The sequence below is a fragment of the Bos indicus x Bos taurus genome, chromosome 15, assembly GCF_003369695.1.
Source record: "Bos indicus x Bos taurus breed Angus x Brahman F1 hybrid chromosome 15, Bos_hybrid_MaternalHap_v2.0, whole genome shotgun sequence".
NCBI classification, from domain to species: Eukaryota; Metazoa; Chordata; class Mammalia; order Artiodactyla; family Bovidae; genus Bos; species Bos indicus x Bos taurus.
Window position 1 is genome coordinate 40,861,769 of NC_040090.1, and position 23,550 is coordinate 40,885,318.

The window sequence follows — 23,550 nt, forward strand, 5'->3', positions numbered from 1 at the left end:
TATATTCTAGGAGGCAGGAGGACCATATAGTAAGTCCAGCTTTATCTAACTATTCCACAGACTCTCAATCTATGAAAATTTCATGTTTTAACATGTCCATGTGCCATGTATGCATTCGTTCAATACACATTTGCTGACTGCATAAATTACTCCATTAACAAATCCATAACTAAAGAGAACTTTCCCATAACCAAGATTCAAAAATTAGAAGAATCACTTTAAAGTCCACTTTCCAGAGTTCCTCCACTAGAAAACAACTTTGAACCCTTCCATCCTTGTTAAATGCTTCCTTGTTAAAGAGCTAATACATGTTTAACACCTACTTTTACTTTTATTCCTTTAAGATTTTAAAATCATAAATGCCTTTGGATCAAGCAATTAAAAAATATAGTAAAGACAGAATTAAATCATCTAGTCTTGAAAATCACCTGCCTCACAAGCCCTGTCCATACAGCTAACGGAAGAAAGCACTGTGACCCCTCCCCCCAGAGGCACACAGTGCAATTATTTATCTTCTTGGTTCTCCTCTTTTTAGAGGGGGGAAAAAACAGTTTGTTCAATAGGAAACATAGAGGCAGCTAAACACAACTACATCCACTCAACAATGCTTGGCTGCCGTTTCTCCCACTGCTCTTGACCAAACACAGAACATCTGTGAAGAATCTGATAAACTCCAAATGCTGTATCCACATATTGCAGATACTCCTGGACAGAGGCGGCTGGAGAAAAGAAAGCAGCTCAGGTGCACTTCAGAGGTTAAGACAGGAGCCTCTGAGACAAAACTACTAGCCATTCTTCAGAGTTGGGCTGAGGCCGGTAGGGATAAGAAGGCAAAATGAAAAGAACGCCATTCAGCTACCAGCACAACAGCTTCATGCTCTTTCCTGTCAGGACACAGAGGGCTCTGACAAATAGAAATAACTTGAAATCTACCTCAAACCCCTTTCCTTATCTGAAAAGAGGCCAACTCCTGCAAACAGCTTGAGGGACAAGAAGAAGCCTGGAAGAGGCACTGAACCCAAGTGATCAGTTTTCTTCAGTTAACCTTCTATCTCATCAGGAGAGGCCATGGGAAGACTTAGCTACTCTGGGGCAGTGATCACAGAGATATCCCAAACCACAGAAGTTTCCCAAATCCCTTCCTGCAAAAGATCACAATGGTCTTTCCCAGCCCTGAGTTCCTAGCACCAAATCACAGACAGCCTCACTGGTTAGTCTCAACAGATTACTAGGGAAAAGCTACTGACAAAGTATCCTGAAAAAGAAGGAAAGAAAGAGGGGCCCAAGACAGAAAGAAGGAACACCCCCTCCCCCAACACAGTTGTGGAGGAACTGCCTCCTTCCTGTGCTCAGACAATGAAACCCAAAAGAGAAGCACAGGACAAAGAAAGCTTCACAAAAGCAGCACAGCACTCTCACTTGCTCAGAGCCAGCTGAGCTCATGTGTTGGTGTAAAAAGAAACAAAGAGCTTTTCACAGACTTCTGATACCCAAAGATGGGGCAGCAACTGATGAATTCTGACTTGGCGGGGTTAGGGAATGTACACTCTTTATGCCTCTGGATAAAGTCCCTTTTATAGATCGAGTGTGCCCGACCCCAATACCCTAATGATGTCCACTTGCAAAGGCCTAAGTGAATTTCCCAGCCTTAGTTATCTCTGGGTGGTAAAATCTGAGGTAATTTTTTACTTTATACTTCTGTGCAGTTAGAATTTGAAACTATAAATGTATCATCTCTGACACATCTTAAAATTATCTTTCAAAAATATTATCACTCTCCATTCATTATGTGTACCTTTGATGATGCTTTACTCCTTGAGAAACCCCCTCGTTCCTTACTAGCCTAAAGTTTACCAGGGGGACTACACAGACTCAGCTATCCCAGAGGTCATCTGCTAAAAATTAAGGTAGAAAATATCCAGCTGTGTAACTATCCCCACAAACACATGATCTTCAGAGGGACTGGCTGGATGAAGTGGGACTCTGAACCCTAGAACTGCTTATAAACTACACACAGGTATTCTCCAACCTACCACTCCTTCTCAAGGGGACCACAAGGAGAGGCAGAGTACAAAAGATGCAGCAACAGTGGCGGCTGCAAAGTGGAAGCTCCAACATCCCAGAACAGAGTGAGATTCTGGGTTTCTCAAACAACCCACAGTCTCTCAAACAGTCCTGTTAAGAAAACTGCTGGTCTCCCAGCAGCCTCTTCACACACCCACATACCCGAAGCACACACAGAATGATACTGAGAGACCCTACAGGAAATAGAACTTGACCGCAAGTGTACAGCCAGCTGATGCCAAAGATGAAAATAAAACAGAAATCTGGCTTCTTGCCTAGTGACCTATTTATCAGATTATGCATGCCTCTTTGCCTTCCTACCTTGAATCATTTCTACTGTTATTCTCATTTGACTTCTACAAAATTATAGTTAGGTTTACCAGTAAGAAGTGTCAATATTAAATATGCAATCATTTAAAGCAACAACAAAAAGCTCTCCACACTCCAATCTTTGATATCTACTCTTCAGGCATATTTATCAGTAGACAAATACATAGAAAAACCCAATACCCCAAAATGCAATGGTATTCTCCATCATTGTGAAAATCAAAATGGAGTCAGTATTGCTAAAAGAGATCTCTAAAATGGAGTCAGGAGGCCACTAAGGAGGTATCATGTTTGCACGACTCAGTCTGGATGGATTTAGACCTTTTGGCCTGATGAAATCACCTAGAACACCTCCAAAAACTCAAGATACTAAAAGGCCCTTACCCTTAAACAATTTGTGACAGTCTATATATTTATAGGACCCCTACCATAAAATAACTTGTGATTTCTTAAGGACAAATATTCTGACTTAGGTTAGAGTCGATCCCAGCTCTCACAGGGCAACTTTTAACAACTTCATGGTTTTTTGTCCTTATAAGGCCCCGATTCTTTCTCTTCCTTGGAACACTCTTTCAGGGGTTACCAAATCTGATTCTCCCCAATTGCAAATCTTAAGTCCCCAAATAAACTCTGTTCTTTTTGCAGACTTCTGAATTTTTTTTTTAGCTGACATCATTTAGATCTTTTCTTTCTTAATTCACTTTGTCCCACCCCAAAAAGCACAAAGCACTATAAAATCAAAGAAGCAAAGGAAGTAAAAAAGCAAAAACTACAAAGAAGACATTTTGATTCTAAAACCAAAGGACAGAGAAAAAGAGATGCATCTGAATATAATTTAAATATTGGAGGTATGATCTAATTATCAGGATTGTTCATCACTGTGGCTACCCAGACATGCCCAACAACATGAGGCTGCTCAGACCCAATTCCATGAGAATGGCTTCTTCTTTGGAGGTCCTTTTACTCATATTCCTCAGTTATACATAAAAATCTTCCCCCAAAAAATCACTGGTAGAGTGATGAGACCATTGTGTGAATACTCCAAAGTGTTCTTCCCAGGCCTTTCCACTGACTATGAAATTCAGAGTAGTAAAGCCCAATTCCCCCAGCTAGTTTCATACCAGCCACCAAATGACCAAAAGAGGTAGACGAGTTTTACCTGTAGTTCTAGGAAAATAAACAGTAAACAATCTTATTTCTAAGGGTGCTTTAAATTTATTTTAGAATGAAGTACTAAATAAATTCTTATTTTTAATCAGTTATGTTAGTATTTAAAACAATAGAAAAGACTTTGAACAGGCCATTCTCACAGCAAGAGAGGAAATGCATTATCTCAAGGCCTAAATTATCTTGAGCAAGGAAAATTTTCAAAGATGTCTCAGTACTACAAGAATCACCATGATCTGGTCAACTTTTACAGAGCAACTGTGGCCTGTAAAAGAAAACCAATGATTTATTAACATAAGTCTGGCTACTAAAGTAGCTATAAAATCATATTATGTGGAATTTCTTTAAATAATATGAAATAGTATATAAATAAAATACAATTTAAATGTATGATAACTGTTGAAGCTAAGTATTGAAATATGCTACTCTCTTCCATGTAAATTTAAAATTTTACATAATAAGATTTTCTAATAAATGTCTTAAAAATACATAAAATCCTGTGTTTAAAAAAATGTGCATGAAAAAGGCAGTTCATAATAGTATAAACACAGAGATTACAATAAATGTATGTCAGGTGATAAGTGTTTCCGGAATGATATAAATTGAGCTAAATGTTAATTATTTTTACTTTTTTCCTGGAAAGTTATTTATGTTCTCCAAAAAACAAACTTGGCAATACCACCCTGGACTCATCCCAAAGCTCTTGTCTCCCAAATCTTGTATCAGGGCCACAGGCACCAGCACCCAAGCTCCACATTTCTCTTACCTCTTGAGGCAGCTCCAGTTTTGACCGGTCATCCAAGCCATTGGAATGCAAGCCCATCAAGTATGGCACAGGAGCATCTAAGAAATGTAGGAGAGAAGCCGGGAGAATAGGAACATAGACATGCTGCCACTGGAAAGGAAACATGAGAGCTGTAATTGTCTCCGCCACAGTCATCAGTCGCTGGTAATCTAGGTCAAAAAAATAAACACATACACACAAACCAGTCAAAAACAAGGCATCTGCTTCTCCAATGGTAATTTAAAATGTTTAATACAATTCCCCATGTAGAAAGAACAGTGTAAACTTCAGCAAGGGTATGCTCAGAGCATGATTCTCTTATGGGTATCAGAGAGACAACCCAGAAACCTCAGTGGATCACATGCTGAAGTATACCCCCTCCCCCAACACATACACAGGTCCATTCTCATTATAACATTTAATAGAAATACAACAGAATTCATAAATGGCAACTTGCTCTAAATACTAAATGAGAATGCTAAGTAGATTCTCTTAGGTAGAAAGAGGGTAGAGAACTAGAACAAAAAGAAAAGGAACTGTGGTCTGGTTTCTAGTCAGCATGAATGCCAAACACCTCATTTACCACTTACATGAGTCTGCATTCTATAAAGAGCTGATGTGAACTCTGCAGTCAAGATCAAGACCAAAGAACCACCAACCAAGCAGAAGCTGGTTTTCTACCCTTAGCTAAGTCTGCCCCCAACCTGACAACCTAGTGTCATTTTAACAGTTTGATAAAAACCTTCCCTAGAACTTGACAGACTCAGAAGACTGATTTTCATTACTCAAAAGCCTATTCTAGGTCAGGGAGCATAGCTTGGAAGAGAAGGCTTATGTTCAAAGTTTAGCTTTTCTTTAGGATGCAATTTCTAGACTTTTTTTTCTTTTTGTTTTTGGAGTTTTATTTTTAAAATAAGCAAAGCCAATACAATAGATTTATTAAAATCAAAATTTAACAAGTTACTATTTACAAATGGTATGATGGTTTGATACTTAAGGACAAAGTAGGAACAAAAATTTTAAAACCATATGAGTAATATCCTCTTGGAATGGTTGATTTCAAATGAGTGAGTTTTCACAGGGGTTAAACAGCTTTATTCACTAAAAACTCAGCCCACTATTTAAGCAAATCCCAGCTTAAAGGAGTTATAAGTAACAAAAAGCTTTCCAGAAAATGAAGACAAATGAGTAGGAAGTGAGCAGAAGCTGATATGCATCAACTAGATAGAGAAGTTTTAGCAAAGCATCCTGTGTGGTCACCAATAAAACTCTGGAGCAGCTTACACGTTGTTCCTGACTAAACATGACCTGGAAATAGTTTTTGGTTTTTTTGTTTAACTAGTAATGCAATAATTAAAAGCTGATGACTAAAACTTCATCATCTCAAACATTTACAGGTGGCCCTCTGCTTCCCTGGTGGCTCAGCCGGTAAAGAAGCTGCCTGCAATGAGGGAGACCTGGGTTCAATCCCTGGGCAGGGAAGATCCCCTGGAGAAGGGAATAGCTACCCACTTCAACATCCTGGTCTGGAGAATCCCATGGACTCTACAGGCCATGGGGTTGCAAAGAGTCAGAGACGACTGAGCAACTTTCACTTCACTTCACTCCACTCTCTATCCACAGTTCCACATTCAAGGATTCAAACAACCATGGATTGTTCATTCTTATAGTACATATTTATTGAAAAAAATCCACATAAAAGTGGATCCATGTAATTAAAACCCATGTTTTTCAGTGTCAGCTGTTTCAAGAAACATGGGCTTCCCAGGTGGCACTAGTGGTAAAGAATCTGCCTGCCAATGCAGAAGACACGGGTTCCATCCCTAGGTCAAGAAGATCCCCTAGAGGAGGGTATGGCAACCCACTCCAGTATTCTTGCCTCGAGAATCCCATGGACAGAGTACCCTGGCGGGCTACAGTCCATGGGACCGCAGAGTGTGACAGGACTGAGTGACTGAGCACAGTCAAGAAACAGTAACTAAAAAAGCAACAAGACTTACACAAGTCTATACATCACCCAGGAGACAGGAGTCTGAAACATCATTACTTAAAACAAGTTGCAAAGTGAAGCCTCAGGAACCATACTCAGTCAACAGAGGCTTTTCTTATTTGTTCTGCAGTGTTTAACAAGAACATTGTTACGAACGTTTAAAAATCAAAAATTTCACATAAAAAATCTGGGTCCTCGTGAAAAACTGGAAGATCTAGAAACATCAGGCCAGGATTTCCAAAGGAATTAACTGGAGCTAACTACTGGCTGTCCATTTTAGATGGACACTATTCAATTCAACACAGTCTCTATTACTTCAAACCATATCCAGAATCCAACCATTTCACACCACTTTGCTGTTACCTCCTTAGTGAAGAGACAACATCGAGTCTCACTGCGATTATTACAATGGCCTCCTAACTAACATTATTCAGACTTGGCCCATGGACCATATCTGGAACAATTTGACCTCAAAATAAAAAAAATTAATTATAGTAATGGACCATATAACCTACTGAATAAAATAAAAATATGAGTCCATACAATAATAAACAAGGGAGAATGAAATGTTCTTCCTCACAGTAAAAAGCAACCAGCCTGGTAACTAATTCAGACTAGAATTATCAAAGAATGCTAAAGCTATTAGGTAAAACTCTGAAGAGCAACAATAAATTTACAGAGTTTCAAAAGTATCAACTCACAAATTAGTTATTAATTACAAAGGGAAAAAATGATAATGTTCAGTTAAGAAATTCAGCAGACGTCATCTTAACCAAGTGATCAAATTAACATTATCAAAAATGGGACAAGCGAACATCATGTGCCTCCTGTGATAAAAACAGACATGATGTGCCTCTTGATATAATGCACTGAGAGAACCACTACATCACTTCTGTGATATCACAGCCAAAAATGTATAACCTGAATCTAGCCAGAAGGAAACATCAGAAGAAAAACCCAAATGGACGTTCATTCTACAAAATACCTTGCCTGTACTCTACAAAAACGTCAGTCATGAGAGACATGAAGAATTGACTACTAAAAGCAATATGCATACTGCATATGTTACTGGACTAAAATTCTGAACCAGGAATTTTTTAATTATCATTCACTTTTATGTAGAGTCTAAGAAATTAAACTAGGTTATAACAAAAAAGAAACAGCCTCATAGATATAGAGAACAAACAAATGAGAGGTAAAAACTATTATGTATAAAATAAGCTACAAGGACCTATTGTACAATGCAGGGAACACAGGGAATATTGTCTGTATCCTCTGACAATATTTTATAACAACTACAACTGAAATATAACCCTTAAAAATCATGAATCACTATGGTGTATGCCTGAAACTTACATAACAGTGTATCAACTATCCCTCAATTTTTAAAAATTTATCATAAAGGACATTATTGAACAATGGTAAATAAAAGCTGAATACAGTATTATTATTTTGTCAATGTTAAATTTCCTAAATTTATTAATCATATTATGGCTATGTTAAAAAATGTTCTTGTTCTTACAAAATAAAAGCTGAAGTACTAAGGAATCAAGGAACATGGAATCTACAGTGACTCTCAATGGTTCATTTATGTTCACACACATACAGAGATACAGAGGGAATGATAAAACAATGCACCCAAATGTTAACAATTGGTGAATTGTGGCAGAGTATACAAGAGTTCTTTGAATATTTCTTACAACTCTTCTATAAGCTGGGAATGATTTCAAAATAAAAAGTCAAAAATCTTAAAACCTCCAATGACTAAACATCTCAGAGTAACAAAGTCCTTACAGTGGCCTACAGGACTCTACAATTTGGCCTCCTGTTAAGTCTCTAACACCATCTGCTATTAAGCGCCTGCTCTCTCACACCATTTTATCCATCAAGCACCCTCACTGTTCCTGGACATACTAACTACATTTTTGTCTCAGAACCTTTCTATTTCTTGTGCTCTTTGCCTGGAAAACTTTTCCTACAAACATTAACATGGATCACTCAGAGAGGTCTAATCTAATCACTCTATCAAAAACTGGCATTTCCCTTCCCCCAATACTATCCTCTTTACTGTTTAACTTTTTATTAAAATTACTATATTATTTTTATTAGCACCTGACATACTGTACATTTATCTATTTAATCACCTCTCCAAAAAAGAGAGGGGTGGGGGGAATTCCCTATCAGTCCAATGATTAAGACTTGGTGCTTCCACTGCCAGGGCCTAGATTTGGGGTTTGGGTTGGGGTTGGGGAACTAAGAACTCACAAGCCAAGCAAGCAAAAATCACCTCTTTCCCACTGAAATGTAAGTTCTATTATAGCAGGAATGTTTATCTATTTTGTCCACCCTGAATCTCTAGCCCCTAGAATAACGCCTGGCACACAACATACTCTCAGTAAATATGTTCTGAATGAACAAATTTCATGTTACTTAATTCACTCCCTTAATAAATATTTTTTCCTTCTGCTCTACTTTATTGTTTTGTCCAAATCCACTGCTCAAAATCACTTAACGTCTCATTTATAAAAACAATTCAGTTATAACAAACAACAGAAAAAAGCAACACATCTTCATTTTTTCAAATATATGAAGGGTCCTCACTACCGTCAGGCTGAGGAAGGGGCAGAAACAACTCTGCAGAGTGATAGGACAAACTGGTAAAAGTGTGTCCCACAAACATCAACTCCTGCCTCCTCTTTTCAGCCATCAGCCAGACTTAGGAGACAGGGTTCTCCTCCCAGACTGGAGAGTCCAGCAAAAGGCCATGATGATAGTCAATAAGAAATGGTAGACCTCTCATGTTCCATTAGTTTGCCATCCAGCACGTGTGCATACTAAGTCATCTCAGTCATATCTGGCTCTTTCGAACTGTATGGACCATAGGCCACCAGGCTCCTCTGTCCATGGGATTCTCTAGGCAAGAATATTGGAGTGGGTTGCCATTTCCTCCTCCAGGGGGTCTTCCCAACCCAGGGATCAAACCCACATCACTTCTGTCTCCTGCCTTGGAAGGTGGGTTCTTTACCACTAGCGCCACAAGTTAATTTAGTTAATGCTAAATAGGGAATTCTGTATTTGTTCTTTGCAATTAGTTGACAATTCACATACTTGGAATTTACAAAAGCTGATGAGTCACGGAAAGCAAAAGATGTGGATTCTGCTCAAACTCTAACAGCCCTTGGCCTTTACAGTCACCCCCAGTTACCTGAATTGGAAAAAAAGAGAGGCCCTAGTCAGGAAGAGAGTTCTAGTAAGCACTGACTTACGCTGTGAGTAGAGCAGGATTTGAAACTCCAGAAGGGCACAAGTAAAAAGTTGAAACACATTCTCCACCCCAAGCAGTTCAAAGACCTCTTTGACAGGAAAGTCGAACAGGGGAAGCTCATTGGTACTTGGTCTCTGGCAGACGATTGGCCCATAGACACCAGAAAACTTCAAGGACCGGCCAGGAGGTGGGAGTGGCACCTCATATAGTACATTGTATATGTAGCTCTCAAGGGGCAGTGGAGGGGGCTGAGGCGAAGTGACTGCCTGGTGAAGCTGTTCCAGCACACTCCGACATGCTTTCATGAAGGACATGGGCGTGATGAGGCAGATGCACTTAGAGACGTAGAGTGTATCTCTGCTAATGTCGTAGGAGTTGAAGCGCTGCAGCTTGGTCCCAGGAGTGCCATCACCATCCTCCATGCCACTGAGGTCTCGGCTATCAGCAAGTGGAGCATGGAGGACATCATACTCTGCATTATGCATGTGGTAGAGGGTCTGCATTGCACTGCAGATCTGCTTGCTAGTCACCTCCTCATAAAACGTGAGAGCAAACCCAAAGGTCCGAGAGCCATCCTCCCTAGTGATAATAAAGGCATGGAACTGAGGCTCCCTGGGATCAGCCTGAGTCTTGAATGCCAGCCCTTTGGGCATGCATAGCTGTAAAAGACAACAAGAAAATAACAAGTGAGAACACACTGCTATTCCTCTTCTCAGAACACCATCACTACTTATTTATTAACACTTAAAGAGCACCTACTATGCTATGTGTCTGGAATATCAAGTCCAACACAGCAAACTATTTGCCCTAAAGAACTCCCATTCTAAGACACACACATAACTAAAATTCTAATGTAGTTATCAAGGCTATATAGAAGTATACACAAAGTACCAGAGGAACACAAGGAACACAAAACAACTGAGTCTCAGTCTTCATCAGAAAAGGCTTCAGAGATGAGCTTATGCCTGAACTCATTAGGCAGACAAGAGAAAGAAGGGTATTTAATGGGCACAAAAAAAAAGTGCATAAAGGAGGTTAAAGAAAGCTTGGAGAATTTAGGTAGGTGGTCAAGCATGACAGCATGTATTAGGAGATGATGCTTGAAACGTATCTAAAAACCAGATAGATGCAACTTCATACCTAAAAATAAACCAAGTTTTAAACTCTATCCAGTTCACAAGATTCTGTCAACAAAATCTTCTCTTTTCAGGGGGAAAAAAAGGGGGAAGGGGGAGATGTTCATTTCATACAATGCAAAGAGATGACATAATCAGGATAAAGATGTACTTTTTTCACTTTAACTCAGATGGGTTATATAAAGAAACTGAACAGCTAATCAAACTGACCTGAATCAATCAGTTTTCATTTTCTACTTTTCCACCAACCTAGTCATACAAATGGACTTTGAGGAGCCTGGGTTAACAAGTACAAGGAGCTACATTATAGTATTCCCATTATTCTTGAACTTGACTTCTTAAAGCCTAAATGTTTCTAGAATATACCATGTTAAAAGGAAATAAGCACCAGCTGCTGTTGCTGCTGCTAAGTCGCTTCAGTCATGTCCGACTCTGTGCGACCCCATAGACGGCAGCCCACCAGGCTCCCCCGTCCCTGGGATTCTCCAGGCAAGAACACTGGAATGGGTTGCCATTTCCTTCTCCAATGCATGAAAGTGAAAAGTGAAAGGGAAGTGGCTCAGTCATGTCTGACTCTTAGCAACCCCATGGACTGCAGCCCACCAGGCTCCTCTGTCCATGGGGTTTTCCAGGCAAGAGTACTGGAGAGGGGTGCCATTGCTAGGAGTCAAAACACTTGAGGCTCTCTAGACTCAAACTCCTCCCCTGTAAAATGAAGATAATACTGTTTACTCTGCCTACTTCACAGGCTTATTGTGTCCATTAAACAAGATCATCCACACAAAGCTATTAAAAAATAATGAAGTACAAAGATGTGGTCAAGGGCAGAGTTCTGGAACTAGTATTTAAGCTTACTCAAACAGCTCCTTAACCATGTGACTTGAACACGTTAACCTCTCTGGATCTTAGTTTCTTTACCCATAAAATACGCGTGTCTGTGTTTATTTAATATTATCTACATGAAGGATTTCATTTTTTGCTGTTTAGTCAGTAGGTCACGTCCAACTCATTGTGACCCCATGGACTGTAGCCCACCAGGCTTCTCTATCCATGGGATTTCCAAGGCAAGAACACTGGAGTGGGTTGCCATTTCCTTCTCCAGGGGATCTTTCCAACTCAGGGATCAAAATCACATCTCCTGCATTGGCACATGCGTTCTTTACCACTGAGCCACCAGGGTAGACCACATTAAGGGGTACTATGAGGATTAAATGAGTTAATTCATGTAAAGTACTTATCACAGTACCTAGCATAAGTTGAATACTCAATAAACATTATTCATGGTAGTATTCTTCTAGAGATTAAAAATGCTGCCCTATCTGTGTATTAAGTCACTTCCGTCGTGTCTGACTCTTTGCGACTCCATGGCCTGTAGCCCACCAGGCTTCTTTGTTCATGGGATTTTCCAAGTAGAACAGTGGAGTGTGTTGCCATTTCCTCCTCCAGAGGATCTTCCCAACCCAGGGATTGAACCCATGTTTCTTTGGTCTCCTGCACTGGCAGGCAGGTTCTTTACCACTGGCACCAGCTGGGTGCTAAAATTATACTAAAACAAAAAGATTCATTTTCGCCATATCACTCAGATATATACAGTACAAATTAAGAGGAAACTGCTTTAAATCTCATCATACAGTATCAGTGCTATAAGCAACTAACAGCTCAATCTCACAAAAAAGTTCACTAACCCAATACTAAGTACTTGTCTGACTCAACAGAAGCACACTGTGACTTTTGGTATAGCTGATATATTCTGAGTATTTGATACAGTGATCAAAATGCAGAATCATGAACAACATGCATATTACTTCTTCAGAAGTTACTGATACTAGGTGGAATCACAGCTACCATAGTCTGGACTTACAATCCTACTGTAAATTACTCTGTAAATTATCTCACACTTGTAGCTAACAAATACTAACCATTCCCACTGCATCTTGGTCAAAGGGATTCCAGTCCACATTCTCAGGATATCGTGCAAGGACCTTAGACTTGAATGTTCGTCTCAACGGTGTCTGCTCAAAATTTTCTCCTGCAAGAAAAAGAACGAAGCAAATCATCTCCACAAAGTCCCTTGAAACACAGGGTTATGAATATCTGAGCTTGGCAGTCCAGCAAGGTACAGAAATGAGGGCAAAAGGTTAGTATGTCAACCATCTAAGAACAGGAAAGGCATTATAGTTATTAGATTATAGATCAGTAAAGAAGCTGGAAAAGTTTAGCATGGTTAATACTGGATACTGCTAGATACCTTGGCTTTTCTTTAAAATGAAATCATTACTACAAATCCAATAGTTAATCTTACTGGGAGAAGAGGGGAGAAAACACAAGGAAAGATGAAAGACTGTATCATTTTTTTTCCCTAAAAGCAACATTTACTTTGGTAAAAGTCAACTGAAAACATGACAGAAGCATAAATTATTTTAAATTCAAAATAAAGTATGCATTTCTATGATCTCTGAAAAAATACAAGGCGGATTTTTCAGGATAAATGAGTTATTTGTCAGTTGAGAATCATTTGAAATTTCTGAAATTCTCCTTTGTTTCCTCCGTCCCCTCCTAAAAGCATTAAGAATACACAGAAATAAGGACATTAAGGAGAAAAGAGGAAGAATCAAAGAACCCACCACCTAGAAGGATAGGAATATGAAAAATGTATTGGTCGGAAAAGGCATAAGAAAGTTAGAATGTCAAAGGGTACAAAATGCCACCGGAGAGACTTATATAAGAGCCACCAGAACGCTACGGGTGTTTTCAAGTTTGTTTTTACCTTCAGTTGTACTTGAAATGAAAGAGCTGGCACCATCCCTGGCTTTAGAAGCCTGTATGTACTGGCATAATGCTATATGATAAATAAAATAACACAGGATTACAATAAAGCAATGTTATTCAAACTTTTTTGACCATGACTCCAGTATGAAACAAAGTTTACATCATGAAGCAATAAACACATACATATTACGTATACATAAATTCACTTAAAACAAAAATTTCACCCAAAAAATACTTACCCTTACTACATGAGATATCTTTTCATAATTTCTACTCTACATCATTTAAAACCAAAATGCTACCTGCAGACCTACTAATGGCCACGATTCACAGCTTGAAAAACATTACAATATAGTATAATGGGATAAAGAGCTCAATAGATTAAAGTACTATAAAGCCAGTAGTGCTTTCTCTGAAAGTATACCACCAAATATTGTTTTTCCCAAGGAATGAGGGAGAAGGGGACAAATTAAATGCACCTAAATATTTCAAACATATAAATTTACTAGTAATCATGGAAAAATATGTGGGAAACATGACCAAGGACAATTCAATTGAATTACATATCTATTTACTGAGTAATCGTGTTATACAAGGGCCTTAGGTACTGTGGAGGATAGAGATGAACCACCTATCCTCAAGAACCGTTCCATCAAACGTATATGAAACATTCTATAGGAAAAAGAACATATACAAATAACAATTTTGCAGGGAGGTTATTAGGTGGGAGGCTCCAGCTTATGTGATCTATCCATTCAGAGCACACTTGCACAGGATGCTGTTCATGTGTTCCAGTTGCCAGAATAAATTCTGCTCAAACTGAAGTTTTTCTAAGTTGGCTTAGAACCCCAGGAGGCTGGTGATTATTAAGGAAGATGCACTTCTCACCAACACAAGATTGGGATGAACCTAAAGTCAGACAGTCCTTCACTTTAAATCAGCCTGATGCTGGGAGGGATTGGGGGCAGGAGGAGAAGGGGACGACAGAGGATGAGATGGCTGGATGGCATCACTGACTCGATGGACGTGAGTCTGAGTGAACTCCAGGAGTTGGTGATGGACAGGGAGGCCTGGCATGCTGGGATTCATGGGGTCGCAAAGAGTCGGACACAACTGAGCGACTGAACTGAACTGAACTGAGAGGCATCTTGAAAGCTTCTGGGAGAAAAAAAGTTTATATTAATTCTAAGGCACCTGTTCCAGAAACTAATAATCATTCCAGTCAGAAAGTTACTGCTTTTATAATTAAAACCTTCACATCCATTTTCTGTCAGGTTCTGTCCATCATTGTCATCATAAGCCCACTTATTCATAATCTTCAACTTCTGACAAGGCCCAACCTTCTTTCTGTTAATAAAGCAAGTTCTACAATTTCAATTTCTCTCACATCCAATCCCTTCTTTCAAACTGATTTTTCTGAAACTCGTATCTAGCAAGTTTCATTTCTCAAAATACATTTGGTAATGTTCACTGAAGAAAACTTGCAAAATCAGCAGGCAGCTGGTGATATTGGAAGCAATGCAACAAAGCCCTACAGCTATGTCAAGAGAGTCTCAGAGCTTTCACTAACACCTGCAGAGTGCAAAGAGCCCACCCATGCAAGCCTGCACTCACTGTACAAAGTAATTAAACTGCAAGCAGCTGACAAAAGATCTTGTCTACATTCTGACAGTCTCAGAATGTATTTTTAAACTGTATCCAATTCTGAGAGAAGATAAACTATTTCTTCCTCATAAGCTTCTTTACTTTTAATTGTCAGTTTTCTCATTTCTTTCTTAGTAGGCTAAAAAATCCCCTCAGTAAAAACCACAAAACATCTGAACATACACAGGAGTCAGGGCGGTTAGCAATGTCCTATATGAAAGCCTTCAGAGAAAGACATTTTCCTCAGATGGCTATGAGGTACCCCCTAAGACCTGAAGAGCATTCAAAAGATCAAACAGGGGACTATTTAGGGGGAGAATTTCAAAGCAGTGAGATGAAGAATGGAGCCAAAAGTGAACATGATGAGCTGACCTGGAATGTAGACAAAGAGGAGGAGGAAAGCTACGATCACAGAAGTGGTCTTCAGATCCTCAGTCCCCACCACCACCTCTCCAGTTCCTACTCCTTCTTTAAACAAGCTGAGTACAGAAGTCTTGTTAAATAGTCAGTTTCTGAGTAAACGCACAGCAGACAGTGCCTCTTAGACAAAAGTCCTGCTGTGTATTAGACTGAACCAGTAGCAGGAGCATAGTATTTTCACTGCAAGGGGAAAGATAATGTGTAAAGAATAGGTATAAGGGCCCAGAGACCAAATCATGTTCATTATAGACACCATATGAAGTGTCATAAAGTAACAGAGAAAGGAGATCACAAACCTAAGATCTTTTTATTAAAAACAACTTAATCACTGTTCATTTACTGAGGGCTGAGTTTTTCAGAGAATAAGCAACACACACATATTGCCTCAGGAACATCTAGATAGCCCTATCTCCTCAAACCTACACATGTCACAGGTCCCTTAAATCCTCAGTTATTGAGACCTCTGGAAATTCAAACAATACCAGGAATATGACATCACAACCACAGCTGTTCCATTGTTCTATAAACAATAACTAATTATTTGCCCAACACAAATGTCAGCAGGTCTGAACATCAAAACTAAGGCCCATTTCTAACAACAACTGAAAAATTAGTCAACTAGGTATCAATCTATCTTTGTGAATCTGCCCTCTGGAAAGTACAGTTCAGATAAAATCACAACAGATTTTCTTTAAAAGCCTGCATGCCTTACAAGGACTTCTAATAGGTTCTTTGTTTACTTGTCCTGCTTTGGCCAAGCCAGAAACAAACTGACATTTGTATTGCTATTAGCTTCTTAGTACTAGCTTGATTTGAATAACCCTGAATGAGGGATGCTGATGCTGAGAAGCTTCGAAGGAACCCCTAAACTCTGCAATGCTTTACAAATTTTTGTAGGAAGACGTCTGCATTTTTCTGGGGAGAAAACACAATTTCTATCAGATCTCAAAGGATTTCATGACTCAAAAAAGTTAAAACCACAGCTCCAAATATTTCTAATTTGGGCAGAAAATATTTTGACCACTTAAAAGTTAACCTAAATGAGCAGGTTTTCACAGAGTCTAAAATGAAATACACATACTACTAAATAACTGCTTTCCAGGTTGATAATGACCCAAATTAGGACATTATTTTCTCCATTCTTACCATGAAAAGCCTATGTTGATTGCTTCATGTGAGCAAGTTAAAATAGAAAATACCTCAAAACTTCTGTCTGAAGTCCAGGTCATCAGAAAATGTTCATCAAGACCTCCACATTTATATTAAACTTATTATGTTTGTGTTTTTAAGTGGTAGAGCAGATATGAAAAGGTAGGTCTACCTGAGGAAGACCCAGTATAGTTAAATCTCAACCTGGTTTATGCTGAACCACCTAACTTCTCCAGATCATTGCGTTAGCTTAGATTCAAGCAAAATAAAAGTAACCGTTATTTCCTGGGAAACTGTTTATAGAATACATCTGTTATACCTACATCTTGGATTAGATACACCAAATAAAATGAATAAATTCAATTTCTAAACTATCAGTAGTCAGAGTTGGGACACACTAAAGGAGCTTTATATAAAATTTGAAGTGTTTTTTTTTAAAAAAGCTGAGAACATTTTTATATCTGGTCCCTTGGAAGACATAGGGAGGATAATATAAGTATCGGTGAAACTAAAAGAATAAATAAACAACAACAAAAAAATGACTTTGTCAAAAGAGTAATTTATATCTAGTTTGATGGAAGTTCTACTTACAGCCATGGCAGAAAGTCTCCTATGACACTCCTGCAGATAAACTATGAACTCCAGATAAAATATAAAAAACAACTACCCAAAGGTGTGTGTGTGTGTGTTAGTAGTTCAGTCTTGTCTGACTCTTTGCAACCCCATGGACCATAGCCCACCAGGCTCCTCTGTCCATGCAATTTCCCAGGCGAGAATACTGGAGTGGGTTGCCATTCCCTTCTCCAGTGCATCTTCCCATCCAGGGACCAAATCCGGGTCTCCTGCACTACAGGCAGATTCTCTACAGTCTGAGCCACTATGAAAGCCCATCCAAAGGTAATAGAGAACAAAAAACAGGCAGATTGTGAAAGGAGATGGAGGGTCAACTCTGGGGAAAAGGTAATAACACTGGAAAAGAGTCCCCTTTTGGCTAGGCAGGTCCGAGTCTGTGCCATGAGAGGTGGCTAAAATTCAGATAAAAATCCAGTCTTATTAGCTTGAAGAACCAGAGAACAGACTTTAAAGGCAACCATAACAGCTGAGAAGTGAGGGAGGGAAATTCCAAGGAGAGCCAGAGAGGGGGTACCACTAACTGTATAAATGCTGCTCAAGTCTCTGACTGATCCCTGAACCATAAGTGCATGGAACAGACCCCAAACAGCTAAATTAGGGCTAAAAGAACTGAACTGAGATTTAAGCTGCTGCTCACTGCTGGGAAACGAACAAAATTCAATGTTCTCTGAAGGAAAGTGACAGAATTCAGAGTCTCTATAACATACCATACACAATGTCAAGGACACAATCTAAAATTGTTTAGCATATAAAGAAACAAGAAACATGACCCATTCTCAAGAGAAGAGTCAAAAGGAACTGACTTTGCATTGACCCAAATGTTTGGTTTAGCAGTCAAGGATTTAAAAGAGGGGTGTTCATAATGAATGAAAAGCCAGTAAATCTCAGCAAAGAAATAGATACTATAATTAAATGGATGGGAAAAGTAGAATGGAGATGCAGAAGAGTTAGTGAACTGAAAAACAAATCAACCACAACCACAAAGTAACCAAACTGTAAAACAGAAAGAAAAAAGATTAGAGAGAAAAGGGGGGCCAAGGGAGGGAAACCAGAGATATGGGAGACAGCAAGTCTAACATACATATAATTGGAGCCCCAAAGGAAAGAAGAGCAAATGCGGTTAAAAAGAATATTTGAAGAAATAATGATCAAAAATTTCCCAAATTTGGTAAAAGATATAAATTTACAGAGTCAAGAAGCTCAGTCAAGAATTCCAAGCAGAATAAATACCAAGAAAATGATATGCAATTAAATTGTTGAAAAAACAAAATTTTAAGAGAAAAGATTGAATGGAGCAAAGAAAAAGAATACATTACATTAAGTAGAAAAATGATTGAAATTACTACTGCTTTTTATCAGAAACAGTAGGGATTAGAAGACATGGAAAACATTCTACATATACTAAAAGAAAAAAAAAAGCCTTGTCAATCTAGAACTTTACAAACAAAAATTCTTCAAAATTGAAGGCAAAAATTAACACATTTCAGGTAAAACAAAGCTGAGAGAATTCACTGCTGCAGACCTGCACTTTCAAGAATGAGAAGAGGTTATATACTGTATGATTCCATTTTATAACATTCTTGTAATGACAAAATTATAGAAATGAACAGATCAATAGTGGTATTCATTCATTCATCACAGAAATGAATGATCAGAAGTCAGGGATGGGTGGAGGGAGGCTATAAAAGCACAACTCCAAGAATTCTTGTGGTGATGGAACTATCCTGTATCCTGACTATATCAGGATGTTAATGTCCTGATATTAACATGTATCAATGTTAATATACTGGTTGTAACAGTATACTACAGTTTTTCAAGATGTTACCATTGGGTAAAGGAAAATAATCTCCCTGTATTATTTCTTACAGCAGCATAACTGATTCTACAATTACCTCAAATAAAAAGTTTAATGTATTTAAAAAGTGTATTTTTAATTTTAAAAAAGTGTTTTAATGTTTTAAACAACCGGCCAAGGTTTTAAAGCCGAAGCTGCAGGCAACACAAATCCAGCATTCAAAGCTATACCTGGGACAGAGTTCTTTGAAGACAGCTATGTTCTCCCTCTCTAAGACAGAAGCGTCATATAAACTGCCTCTTCTCACCACAACACCACCAATCCTATAAAGTCTAGTTCACATTATCTACAGCAAGAGTGATGAAATTTTTTTCCCCTAGGAATTTATGCATGCATGCGTATGAGCATGCTCAGCTGCCCGCAAGGCTCCTCTGTCCATGGGATTTCCCAGGCAAGAATACGGGAGTAGGTTGCAATTTCCTTCTCCAGGGGATCTTTCTGACCCAGGGATTGAACCTGATTCTCCTGCATTGGCAGGTGGGTTCTTTACGACTGAGCCACCAGAGAAGCCCTTAGGAATGGATATAATCAGATGATTATGCTATCTTTTGCATAATGACAACTTGGGATGTCCTAGAACTGATCCTGTTAGTGACACTGGTCACCAATTCAGTGCTACTCATGCTATAATCAATTTCTTTCCTGCATTAAAAGATTTCACTATATTTTTCCTGTTATAAACATTTCTGAAATTGACTGCCCAACTCAATTTAGATTTTCAGTGTATGTTGAAAACCAACTATTGTATCTTCGATTCACTTCCTGCCCCAGCATTTCAATTTTCCTTGTCTTCTAGATAATTTCTCAACTTGTGCAGGAATCAGAGATCACCTTCTGTCAACTCTAACAGGGCACAATGTAGAAAGAGAAGGAAATGCAAATTTCTAACTAAATTAACCTGTTATTACTTTTAGATGACAACTTCATTACTATCAGCACTTTTTAAATAAGAGACAGCTTTAAAATAACACAGACTAACAAGCAGAGTGTTGGTACCTAAAGAAAACCATCTTACACTGCTCTCATCACTGTCTTCTTTCTCTCTTGTACACACAAAGTTGAGGTAAATTCACAGCTCCCACATAAAGTGAAGAAGACAACCACTCGAAGAGACAGCCTGTACCTTGGCCCCCCATCACCAGATGACTGTGGTGCTCAGGAGACAGACACTCACAAATATCCACAATGCAGATAGTGAGCTGCCCCCCATCTGGACAAGCCACAGGCCTCTTCTAAGGCACTATTAACCCAGGAAAGCTGTTTACCAGGCTTTCAAAGAAAGAGCAACAGAAACCATCTGTTACCCCTACGTGTTCCCCTGGGGCAAATTTGTTCACTTTCTTTCTCAATGTATTTTCTTTGTCAGACTAACTTTAGATTTGTACATATGGCCACTACCTTTATTGATGCTTTGCCTCCAACTTGATATCATCAGGGCACCACACCTAGTCCAACTCATGCAATTAGTATTCTTAAAATGGCTGAACTTCTCACGTACCCAATTTTAACAAGAGACTGACCCAATTTTAACAAGTACCTATCTAAAGAGGACTGCCCCAAACCACAGATAAGACAGAATTTAAGTAGCAAGCTATCAGGTGCAGACTGCCTCCTTTTCAGCCCAGCTGAATACCCTGCAGGGGACACATCTGTTGAGCTAACATATTGAACTAAGACATGTAATTTGCTGGTGTTTAGCGGGGGAAGTAAAAAGCTCTCAAATTCATGGTATTTCAGGCCAGTCTAACAAACCCAGTCCTGTGAGCTGGAAACACACATACTGTTCTTAACACAGTGAGGGCTCTCAGAGGCTATACATATGCATACACTGGGGTACTTAGAAAGCTGGGCTGTCCAGAAGACCAGGCTTAGGTAAACCCACTGGACTAGAATCTCTAAGAAAGAAGTAGCAAAGGACAAATCTGAGCAACAGTTCCCATGCTCTCAATACCAAATTTTAAAATAAGCAGTCTAAACTGAGTGTAAGAAACTAGGGTAGAAGGCAGGAGAGAGGGTCAAGGTCCTACCTTGACTACCAGATGTACGACCCTTAACAATTTACTGAGTTTGTGGGTCTTACTTTCCTCAACAAAAGATTTTTTTTAAAAAGTGGAGAACTCACTGGTGATCTGTAAAGGTTTTTCCAGCTTGATCATTCCATGACTTAATGACTACTGGGTCTGACCAAGCACAGAAATCCTACCTCTCAAATTGTGAGCATTGGTTATTCCTCTGCTGCCTTTCTCTTCCCCAAATCCCACTGAAACAATACCAGAATTAGGGAAGCATAAACCTACAGAATGAAAAATTGAAGATAATCTCCAAAAAGCTCAAGAACTTGTAGCATCAGGTACTTATGGAAGTAGGGATTAAGATGGGGCTAAAAACAGAAGGACTAATTGAAAGTCTATTTAAGAACCAGATGGCATCAACTCATGAACAGATAATACAAAACGTTGTATAACTACACGACGGAACATTATTTGGCTATAAAAATAAATGAAGTACTGTTATATGCTGCAATACAAATGAATCTTGAAAACATTATGCTAAGTGAAAGAAGCCAGACACAAAAGGCCACATGTTGTGCAATTTCACATATATGAAATGTCTAGAATAGGCATATTCGTAGAAACAAAAAGTAGTACCAAGGGACAGACTGCTAATAGCTATGTAGTTTCTTTTGGGGATGATGGAAATGTTCTGGAACTAGATAGTGTGATGGCTGCACAACACAGTGAATACACTAAAAACCACTAAAGTCTACACTTCGGAATGACACATTTATGTTACATGAATTATATCTCAATTAAAAAAGAAAACAACCAGCTGGACCCCATCCCATCCCACCCCACCCGACCTCACACCTTTCCCACTCCACCTAGCTCCTCCACTGCAGAAGAAAAAGGAAAGTTTATCCTTTACAATGAGTAAATAAAACAATGAGTGGGCAAGGCAAAATGGGTGATTGTGGTCAGAAGCTACAAACTTCCAGTTATAAGATAAGTAAGTCCTGGAGATGTAATTCAGAGATAAGAAAGCCTTCCTCAGTGATCAATGCAAGAAAATAGAGAAAACAACAGAGTGGGAAACACTAGAGATCTCTTCAAGAAAATTAGAGATACCAAGGGAACATTTCATACAAAGATGGGCTCGATAAAGGACAGAAATGGTATGGACCTAACAGAAGCAGAAGATATTAAGAAGAGGTGGCAAGAATACATGGAAGAATTGTACAAAAAAGGTCTTCATGACCCAGATAATCACAATGGTGTGAGCACTCACCTAGAGCCAGACATCCTGGAATGTAAAGTCAAGTGGGACTTAGAAAGCATCACTACGAACAAAGCTAGTGGAGCTGATAGAATTCCATTTGAGCTATTTCAAATCCTGAAAGATGATGCTGTGAAAGTGCTGCACTCAGTATGGCAGCAAATTTGGAAAACTCAGCAGTGGCCACAGAACTGGAAAAGGTCAGTTTTCATTCCAATCCCAAAGAAAGGCAATGCCAAAGAATGCTCCAACTACAGCACAATTGCACTCATCTCACACGCTAGTAAAGTAATGCTCAAAATTCTCCAAGCCAGGCTTCAGCAACACGTGAACCATGAACTTTCTGATGTTCAAGCTGGTTTTAGAAAAGGCAGAGGAACCAGAGATCAAATTGCCAACATCCGCTGGATCATCAAAAAAACAAGAGAGTTCCAGAAAAACATCTATTTCTGCTTTATTGACTATGTCAAAGCCTTTGACTGTGTGGATCACAATAAACTGTGGAAAATTCTGAAACACATGGGAATACCAGACCACCTGACCTGCCTCTTGAGAAACCTGTATGCAGGTCAGGAAGCAACAGTTAGAACCGAACATGGAACAATAGACTGGTTCCAAATAGGAAAAGGAGTGCATCAAGGCTGCATATTGTCACCCTGCTTATTTAACTTATATGCAGAGTACATCATGAGAAACGCTGGGCTGGAAGAAGCACAAGCTGGAATCAAGATTGCTGGGAGATATATTAATAACCTCAGATATGCAGATGACACCACCCTTATGGCAGAAAGTGAAGAGGAACTAAAAAGCCTCTTGATGAAAGTGAAAGAGGAGAGTGAAAAAGTTGGTTTAAAGCTCAACATTCAGAAAACTAAGATCATGGCATCCGGTCCCATCACTTCATGGTAAATAGAAGGGGAAACAGTGTCAGACTTTATTTTCTGGGGCTCCAAAATCACTGCAGATGGTGACTGCAGCCATGAAATTAAAACATGCTTACTACTTGGAAGGAATGTTATGACCAACCTAGATAGCATATTAAAAGCAGAGACATTACTTTGCCAACAAAGGTCT

General features: G+C 39.0%; 1 protein-coding gene across 5 annotated transcripts in view; it reads right to left on the reverse strand.

Annotated features, from left to right (window-relative positions):
• DENND5A (DENN domain containing 5A) overlaps positions 1-23,550 on the reverse strand; it is a 94,006-nt gene that overhangs the window by 37,920 nt on the left and 32,536 nt on the right. For 3 of the 5 annotated variants that reach the window (XM_027563234.1, XM_027563237.1, XM_027563238.1), the window contains exons 2-5: positions 13,501-13,572; positions 12,653-12,762; positions 9,599-10,256; positions 4,325-4,512 (exon numbers count right to left, since the gene is read on the reverse strand). In XM_027563234.1, coding sequence (XP_027419035.1) covers positions 4,325-4,512; positions 9,599-10,256; positions 12,653-12,762; positions 13,501-13,572 — 1,028 coding nt within the window. Of the gene's footprint in view, positions 1-4,324; positions 4,513-9,598; positions 10,257-12,652; positions 12,763-13,500; positions 13,573-15,518; positions 15,644-23,550 lie in introns of those variants that run through there. The other 2 variants (XM_027563236.1, XM_027563235.1) reach the window with 2 other exon arrangements.